This window comes from Gossypium hirsutum, chromosome A06 (genome assembly GCF_007990345.1).
Source record: "Gossypium hirsutum isolate 1008001.06 chromosome A06, Gossypium_hirsutum_v2.1, whole genome shotgun sequence".
NCBI lineage: Eukaryota > Viridiplantae > Streptophyta > Magnoliopsida > Malvales > Malvaceae > Gossypium > Gossypium hirsutum.
In genome coordinates, this window is record NC_053429.1 from 50,663,120 (window position 1) to 50,673,203 (window position 10,084).

General features: G+C 34.2%; 1 protein-coding gene across 5 annotated transcripts; it reads right to left on the reverse strand.

Moving 5' to 3' along the window:
- Nucleotides 1-2,282: 2,282 nt before the first annotated feature.
- Nucleotides 2,283-9,582, reverse strand: LOC107961709 (protein RRC1). 5 transcript variants are annotated; one of them, XM_016897782.2, is made up of 18 exons: nt 9,399-9,572; nt 9,161-9,235; nt 8,899-9,034; nt 8,668-8,713; nt 7,290-7,347; nt 7,024-7,176; nt 6,683-6,802; nt 6,427-6,592; nt 5,997-6,109; nt 5,718-5,789; nt 5,358-5,579; nt 5,179-5,237; nt 5,001-5,085; nt 4,768-4,905; nt 4,239-4,463; nt 3,298-4,091; nt 2,997-3,154; nt 2,283-2,887 (listed from the first exon to the last, which is right to left on the reverse strand). In XM_016897782.2, exons 2-18 carry the CDS (start codon nt 9,233-9,235, stop codon nt 2,583-2,585), a joined length of 2,925 nt encoding a protein of 974 aa, XP_016753271.1. In that variant the 5' UTR covers nt 9,399-9,572; the 3' UTR covers nt 2,283-2,582. The 5 variants fall into 5 exon arrangements, with proteins under 5 accessions (XP_016753271.1, XP_016753270.1, XP_040971531.1 ...); XM_016897781.2 differs by having other exon boundaries at nt 9,161-9,266; XM_041115597.1 differs by having other exon boundaries at nt 3,298-4,463; nt 9,399-9,582.
- Nucleotides 9,583-10,084: the final 502 nt, after the last annotated feature.

Below are 10,084 nucleotides of genomic sequence, written 5' to 3' on the forward strand. Positions count from 1 at the left end.
ATCAAGTGTTTTGGGTTCTCCAACAACGGAATGTGCTTTTATAAGGGATACGAATTTTCCCATGTTTTATTTTATTTTATTTATTTATTATTTTTTTTAAAATGATTATCCTAATCTCTTGCATTTTCAATTTAATTCAACTTTGAAATTTTAATTTTTTAAATAAAAGTTTACCATTTTATTTCTTCTTTACCTTTTAAAATATCAATTTTAATCCTTATTTTTAAACTCTTAATTTTTTGAAATTGCAAATGTGTCTCCAAATCACTTTGTTTATCATATTATCATTAATTCTAAGGTTCCATATTTTATGTATACTGGTAAAGTCAATTTTATTTTCAATTTTTTATTTTGATGTATGTATATGATGTATATCACTTTTTATGGATGTATGCTTAGTATGATTAATATGTAGCTTATAAATATGATTTATTTATAATTGTCGATTCATAAAATAAACTTGATGTATTGAATTTATGTACGATATATAACTCTTATTTATGTAATGCATGATATATATATATATATGTGTGTGTGTGTGTCACAATCATTTATGATGGTAAATTCTTTCGTTTAGGATAATAAGCATGACAATTTTATGTATATTTTTATGATTGTCTTGTGATTAATATTATTTTATGTATATCTTTATGTATTTTTTTGGATATATTTATGCATAACTCTTTGTATATTCTTATGTATTATTTTATTATATTGTTTCTTTATTGTCATAGGTATTTTTATGTACACTTTTATGGATATAATTTGTATATTTTCACTTATAAATTTGTATATATTTTTATGTATATTTTTATCTGTAATTTATATATAATTTTTATGAACATTGTTTTAATTGATTATGAGATAACATAATATTATTGTATTTTTAAAAAATTCTATAAGTCACTTAGTTTTTGTGAAACCAGAACTCTTAAAACCGTTTCTTTTGTAATTATGAATATTTTTCATATTTATCATGAACTATTATAAAATTGTTGCATGTTGCTTTACTTAATCTTTTTTATTCTATTTTTTCAAATTAATATTATAATTCACTTTTTATATAGTTCCAAATTTGTATATTATTTATAAATTAAAAGAAACTATCATTAACAAAAAAAATTATATTATCAATGATAGGTAACAATAATTAAAAATGCATTATTTAATAATTATGAATTAAATGCTTGAAATCAAATGCATGTGCATTAGAAACAAGTAAGCAAAACCCATGACAAAAAAAGAAACTAAAACCCTTGGCTAAGAATGTAAATATCACTTAACTGATAAACTATAATAATGATTTTTCAAGTGAAATAAAACGTACTGTCCTTAAAAATGAAATCTTGATATATTTGGTTAAATTAGCTTAATATGTTAAAGTTAATTGATGAAATAGGCTGGGTTTTTTCAAATTTAGAAAAATAGGTTATTTTTGAAGAGAGTAAATGAAAGCGCATTTAGTTAGACGAGCTTTTTTGCTGACATGTCAAAGAAAGCGTACCTAGTTAAGTACATTTTTCGATAATTACAAAGAAAATTCGTCTAGCTAGATGCACTTTCACACTCTCACTTCAAAGCCGACCTATTTCTCTAAATTTTCAAAAAACCGACCTATTTGATCAATTAATATTATTTTGGCATATGGCTCATTTAACCAACTTAATTACCCTTCTATTTTAATTTGGATAGTAAATTGTTGAAAATTGAGCACAATCTCAAAAGTGGTTCGGAGAGTAGATGGAATTTAGTTTTATAAAAACTGGATGTGTTTTAATTTGACAAACTACAACATAAAATCACTGGAAAAGTTCTTTCTGTGAGGACAATTAATGTTGATCAAAAGATTTATTAATCCTACTCCAGTTTGTGGAGTAAGGAGAAAGGATAAAAACGCTGAAAAAAAAAGATGGATTTGGGTGAGAATGAGAAGACTATTTTTTAGGAGAAACGATAAAAAGTAGAAAGAAATGAAGATGATCTGAGCGAGAATCAGAAGGATGATGTGTAAAAATAGTTTAAGAGAAAAAAGATTATTGGAAGGGATCATATCCTATATGGTAGGAAGAGCCTTAGCACGGACAGAGCAGGAGATGCAGAAGATGCTGTCAGAAAGGAGATAAGAAATATTCAACAATAGAAAGTACCTCTTCTTCTGGACATAGAAGATGAGCTTCTCATAGCAAGCACATTTTTGGCATTGGATGTTACATTGCCAAAGAAGAAGAGAGCACCTGTTCCAAGTTGTTCTACTACTTGGTCTATTAGACATGGACACGATGTTAACTTGAATATAATAGGGCCAGTAAAAGTATTATTAGGCATTTAACTTGATTTTCATAAAATGCAAACCACCAAAAACATCAAATGCTGTCGTATATTTTACTACAAGATGGTTCTACAAGAACCAGATTCTTCTCATGGGCAGTCCAGCATTTCTAGCATTGTTTGAAACCAATTTTCTAATGACAGATGCCGCTGCTTAAGCATCCCAGACAAGCCAAGTCATCTCCTCATCTCAAACCATGCTACCCAGATCAGATACCAAGCAAACGCTGAAGGCATCCCACGAACTTAAAATCTCATTTCATTCGCCTTCGGCTATCCCTATCCCTACCTCTATCTCTGTCATGGTCATCTCTTTCTCTGCTTCCACTCTTTTCCCAGCGGTCTCGCTCCCTCTCTCTCCCCCTTTCATTTTGCAGGTCATGATATCTCTCTCTTTCTCTGTGACTTTCGCGGTCCTTTTCTGAATCATTTTCTCTATCCCTGCCTCTGTTGGATTGTTTCCGTGGAGGGCTCTCACTTTGGCTTTGACTTCGATGCCGCTTTCTTGAAGAGTCGTGCACATCGTCCCGCCTATCTCTCCTCTCTCTCGATCTTCTTTCTGCAATTAGAATAGTGTACAAAATAATATTACTATATGCTTTCGATTTTGAAAAGATACACAATTACAAGTCTTCACAAGCATCTTGTCAACCAGCAATATAACTTACTTCTTCCTTCACCAGAATCTGATAAACCATATTCAGATTCTAACCGTTTCCGATGAATTGCAACCCTTTTTTCAATATCCTCGGCATTTTTAATTCCTTGCTCCTCAAGGGATTCTCTGTATTCTATAAGAGCAACCTCAAGTCTTCTCAACTTTTGCCTGTGGTATTATATGCAGGTAAAGCAGAGCATCAAGTTAGGGATTACATGAGCAAATGTTGGTGAAAAGAGTTTTTAAGGACATTTTGTTTTGTTTTTTGTAGCATTAAGAAATAAGAAATCATCATTAAAAAGTTACCATACCTCTGCTCTTCATTCATTGCACTTTCAGATGGAACTGGAATGTTCACCTCAGTTCCAAACTCCAATTCGTCAGCCTTACCATGACCATCACCAGCATTCTCACTTCCAGAAGATGAATAGCTCAACCCCAGACCCTTGGAGCTTCTCTTTTCTTCATCATCACTGTCATTATCCTCTCTAGCCCATTTAGAGGCTGGCAAAACAGGATCAGTTTTCTCTTTCTTTGTGAATGCTTTTAGTTCAGGATGTGGGATTGGAAGGGTTTCAGCCAGAGGTACAGACCCTTTGCGTTGTGAAGGGATCTCATCCTCTGCATAACGAGTCCGTCCAGACAATCCCGCCACTTCTGTTTCAACATTTGCACCTCTCTGACCACTAGAATACCGACTATAACTTGAGCGCAGCTTCAACTCATCATCTAGTTCATAACCCCTCTGCTTTTCGGCATCTTCCAGACTTAATAGTCGTGCAACCATTATTTCTCTACCACCAACAAGAGATAATCCATTATGCCTACAGCGCCTTTCCAACTCGGCAAGTGGGAGATCCATTAACTCCTTCATAGCTGCACTTTTGCCCATGGCCAACGCAGTATCTTGATTAGCTTTAATCCCATCAACTGCATCTTCTGAGCTAGTCTTCTTTTCAATTTCTGGTGCATCACCACAAATAGAATGGAATGGGGCCACTCCAGAGTTTCCTGATCGAAGAAAAGTGGCTCGTAGTCCATTCACGTATGCATCTGAGAAAAGAAACCAATCTGACCATACTTGCAACACTTTCAGAACCCTTTCCTGCATAAATGAGAAAAGACCACCTTCAAACCCAAGAACAAAGATGATAAACATGCACAAAGCCACAAGCCAGTTAGCAGCACTTGGAAAAACAAACAAAATAGAAAGCAACTTGAAAGCTGGATAAAAGGTTAAAATTATACCTACCTTTAGGGCTTCAGCAGTGATCCTTCCTGTTACACTGCGGTACAGATCATTAAAGCTCTCCATTATATCAGGTAATGTTGCTTCAAATTTAGTACGGTATGCAGATGCATTTTTAACAGGAGCACTGCTATTATGAAGAATGTCAGAGACAAGCATAAGCCTTGCTACTTTAGTTGGAATAGGTGTTTCTTTAAGTGTCAGAGACTCTGTCAAAACTTCAACTACCTGCATGGCAATAAGGGAAGGGAAAACAAATGCATCAGATTCATGCTCTCAGACTATTCTTTAAGGCTCAAACCACAGAAGGATAAAAGGGATTGCGCAAACAGTCACATGCCAGTACTAGACTTTGAATGTTGTACCTGCCCCATTAAAAATCATTTTGTTTCACAATTCCAGACTCTTTAACTTTCAAGACAACAAAAACATCAAAAAGAGCTAATCCTCAATGGGATCTAGCAAGGAAACATTACAGTATGAGAGTAGAAGATGGTGAAAGTCAACAAGGTATGCTGCAGATAGGCAATACCTCTCCAGCAGCATCAGCATTATCCAAAGCAAAGCCCATGGCTTCCTTTATTTGACTCCTCTCCAATGTCAATGCCCGTAGCATGTCCTCAAATTCATCCCTTTGTGGATCAGTAAGTGGCCTTTCTGGGTCCACCCGCTGTAAAATTAAGACAAGAAAGGATTGTTAACTCACTCAAGTCATACAAAAAAATAAGAACAATCTAGAACAAAATATGTTCATCTCTAGAATACCCTGCTTCTTCCTGCGGCATATGTGGCAGAAGAGTCCTTTTCATGCTCTGGACTTTTTGACACTGGCAAAGGTGGTGGTACCCATCTAGAAAAAAAATTAAAGCTATGCATCATAAATACAGTCGTAACACTCCTGAAAAGAATTTCATTAACAGTAAAACTGTTGGCACATGATTACCTTCCACTCCCAGTTACCATGATAAAAGGCTCCGTCCGCCACCTTTGAAGAGTATCACCCTGCATGTCCACAAACATTGAAATTCTTCAACTACATTCCGCATTCACATTTAAAACATAGCATGGGATATCATGAATATAACACCAGAGACAACATTAAGATGCATTCACACAATGGACCTGGGCAAAAGAATATAGCCTCCAGACGTAGTAAGTGTGCTCCTTTGAGCCAAGCTCAAATAAAAAGTTGAATAGAGGATTGCCACGACCCCTCTCCATAATAGCTTGTTCAAAGTCACATCCTCCATCAAGGACATAAAGAGCCATTGTATCTATCACATGGCGGAGCTGGCCATCCTCAGGTGCAGTGACCATTATATCTGGAATATTTGGAGTAAGAACCTGGCATCCAAGAAAAACAATCAATAATAACTCCAGAATAGAAGAATCCGAATTACCTTAGACACAAAGACAAATCAATGGTAGATAATTATTATTTTTCAGAAAAAATAAAACAAAGAAGAAATTCAGCTAAGTTACCAGTTCAGAATTCTGATTTGGAAGAGATGTGACTGGTGGACCTGAAGGACCAGATAAGATTATAGAACTACCCTGCCAGTCAGAAAACAAGTTTCAGAATTATGGCATGCACAAGCAAGAAAAGTGACTTCTGTGAACTGCCTACTCAACCCAAAGTTATCTTATCAAAACCTCACTTTAAGAGAGAAATTTTGGTCTTAAAGCATCTCCCGTTCAAAACCATATATGCACTTTATTCAAGAGAGCTTCAAATTCTTTGTGCAAAAGAACACAACCAACCTCCTTACTCCTGATAGCCATCTGTCCAGGTGGGGGAGCAGGTAATGCTTGTGATGGAAGAGCAACAGATTTACCCCACCCAATTTTCAATTCATATTCATATACAATAACTCCTGCGAGAGAAAATACATCATCAAGATATATATATATATCAAAAAAAAAAATTAAAAAGCAGTTATATATCAATTAAATTGACAAAAACATGGGGCATTCTAGCATTTACTAAACATTGGAAATTAGATAACACTAGTTTAAAAAACCTTGGAAATTAGATGTCACTATTTACAAATGCTTCACATTAATATTTTACTATTTTTCAACTAAAAGAATATGAAATCAATAAATTCATTAAAGAATTTCACTGAGTTGAAATACACCTATGTGGGTAACAAGGTGACTGCTCAATATATCTAAGTAAAACCTTTGATACCTTGCATTTCATCTTTTGCAGCTTGTCCATCAGCTCTATTCATGAAAGCCACAAAACCACAATTTCTTTGCCTTCTTCGCTCCTCCTCTGTCCTAGGCCACATAATTTTCACACTAGCAATAGGTCCAAATCTTCCAAAAGTCCGCAGAAGAAAATTTTCATCAACCTATATCAAGAACATGTAACCCAAAAATATTTAGCATTAAAGGGGAAAAGCAGATTAAGGACAAGAACTTAGAAACAACAACAAACATACTTTTGGTGAGAGATTTCCAACATAGAGATTTGTCGTTTGAGGATCAGCATCATCAAGTGATCCGGGCAATTTTCCACTAGGATCAAAATCATCAGGCAGTTCATCAAAGCGACTAGATGGCTGAGATAGGAACAACCAAGAGATAAGATTCATCTATAGTTATGGCAAAGAAGCAAAAACAGATAAAGTGCCATACAAGATAGAGATGCTAATAGAAGAAAAATGAAGGACACTAACACATAAACCCTTATACATTAAATTGCAAGATACAAAGTGAGAAAACGGAAAGATACATGAAATATTGTACCCTACTATTGAATACCATGTTGAATCCCACTTACAGCTGAACTATCACTATGACGCCCATCACGCCAATGTTCACGTTCCAGATTTCTCCTTTCCCTCATCTCTTGTTCATGCTTCAGCTCCTCCATAAAATGGTCAATATTTCGAGACTTTCCCTTCTCTTTCTCCTTCATCCTCTCCTCCTCCTCCTACAAAAGGCATTGAAAAGTTTAAACCAAATGTGCATATCACAAAGTGGCCAACTCGGTTGACAATAAAATAAATGAAAAAGGTGTTCCACTATTTCATTAATAAAAGTCACCTTCTCAGATTCCTTTTCCTTGGCTGCCAAAGGAGGTGGTATGAAAGATGGAACATACCTGCAGAAATAACATGAAAGATAAACTTCCATTTTTCAGAGAAATTCATTTTCAAAGTTCCACCCATTCTTTACCAAAGCCTCTTTACTTTTCCTTGCCAATAAACTTTAAAGGAGAATTTCTTGTGGAACCATTATTTGATTTTCTTGACCTTGAAGCATACTGAACTAGTTCTTAGGTTTCATCAGTGGACTTTGTTTTAGCCAAATTTTTGTTTTTTGAGTGTAAGAATGCTGGAACATCCTCCTCCAAAGAACCAAATTAAAGGTAGTTCAACAACATTAGGTAGCAGATGTATGAAAATTAGTATTATCCAAGTTATATCTAAAATAAGCATCATTTTCCTACAACCATAAACTGAAACTACAACCAAAAAAAAAAAAGAACAGTTCAAAATGTTATTAAAATAATATGCTTGAAGAATGACAGGATGGCAGACCAGGACGCTGGGGAAAGAGGGGGGCTGACTAAAATTCAATGTAACTTGAGATAATGTTATGCAACTCTAACCAGCTTAAAAACACCATAAGTAAAGAAAATCATTCATGAAACTAACCCCAACTAGTTTGGGATAAAATCTAATGGAGATGAAGGCTTCGTGATCTGAAGTCAAGAATACAATGTCCATTTACTTTCCATCCAACACAATGATAAATTTGACTGTAAATTTTATCTGAAGTTTTATATTTCACAACTATCCAAGCCAAAAATGTTCAAACACAATAGCAGGATGGACCAACTAGATGCGAAGGTATAACATGGTGTGACGTCAAACGAAAAAGATTTAACGGCCAAAATTGCATTATAACCATTCATTTGAATTGATCTTTACAAATAAAAAGTAATGATTTCTTTTTCTATCTCTAATTACTCCATTGAAGTCAGTTGACTGGTAGTGGAACTTTTCATATTTCTTTTACACCATGGTAGATGTTATCAACAGCAAAGTATCATTAACTTCCGAGTAGTTTTCTTTCATAAAGCAGATTAGGACTTATAAATAAGCCATAAAAGGTAAAACTTCCACAATGGAGTGGCAATTAAGAATTGAAATTCAGAAAACTATAAACAACAAGTATTTCTTTTCGAAACTAGAAAAGCCCCCTCCCCCCACTAATTGAATCCTTTTAAAGTAAATGGTACGCAAGTTGGAACACCGCTATATGAAATTCTTTTTCACGATATTATAGAAGAAGCCCTTAAAAATACAAGGCTAGAATGAAAACAGCACTATTGTCACCACACAGCTTTTCCATCCATGATGCCTCACCAAAGAGCATTAACAATGCAGCGCGGTTAATCAAAAGCAATTATTATTACCTACTTCCCTTCTTTGGAACAGACATCCCATCTTTGGACTTTTCACCTGCCATCCGCGAATGAATAAAAAAGGCCCATATTTTTATTAATGTGTCCTCGTGATACAATAGAAAAATTATTCTACTAATCCATAGTGCAAAACAAAAACATCGACACTTAAAAAACTAAGACAAAATTATTAAAAAAATTGCTGCTTGAAACACAAAAGTTGAGTCTCGGGATCAAACTAACCTTCAGAATCGGATTTCAACCTCTCGTTGGGATTGATTGTTCCACCTCGAACAAATGCCTTCGATCCAGGGGTATTATCTCCTTGAAACGATGCCACAAACTCCTCGTATAATCGAGCAGTTTCGTCCTCTGCCCTCTAATAAAACCAAAAAGAAAAGCCAGAAATTGAAGTCAATTATTTGGCTCCAGAAGCTGCAAATTCTAGCAAGAACCAAAATTAATTAATTTTTTTGAGCTCTGTAACTAAGAGAGGCAATTGTACCTTCTTCTTGGCTTCTTCCTCTTCTCTGTGCTTCTGGAAAGGCGTTTTCTTACGCGTGATTGAAAATGGACTCATCTTCAAATTATTTAATCAGGCATTCAAAACCCTAATCATTCAACCTCAAAAATAATTATCTTAAACCCCCCCCAAATTGATCGAATCCTTAACATAGAGTAAACCCTAACAAATTACACCACCTCCCAGCGTGGAGTATAGAGAAGAGGGCGTGAAACCATACCTGAGCCAGATCCAAGGTTTTCTGCGATAGAAGGGATGGATTGTTAGGTTCGGGCCAAAAAGAAACGTAGCCAAAATAGGGGGAAACAGATAGAATATAGAACCCTTTAGTATAGTGATTTATTTACTTCATTAAAGAAAAGAAAGAAAGAAATTGTCTCTTCTATTATTTAGCCCCCTGAATTAATAAAAAGGTGACCAAGTAATTTACTCTCCACAAGAGCAACTAATGACAATTACCCTGCACCGCTGAATTGTGAGCGTTATATTTTTCAACAAGATATTAACAATTTATCACGGTTAATTATACTCAAATTCAATATTTTATCATTCTTTAAGTATCTTTGCACATTATTTAAGTTTTAAGTTTTATTTTTATATTTTTATATAATAGTATAAAAGAATAATAATTTAGTTCTAGGAGAGTATATAAAATGTTAAATTAAATAGGTAAAATTACATATGATGCTTGTGTTTCTTATTAATTTTATTAATATCCGTATTGTCTAATACTTTTTGGACCAACTTATTATATACAATAATTTGATTTTAGGTTTTGTTACTTGTTTACAGATTTTCGTCTCAAGTATTATTAATTATAAAAATAATTAATATTTTTTTAGAATTTAAAATTATATAATTAGGCTAAATGAGGCATATATGTCAAAAAATAATTGGCAAAATAGG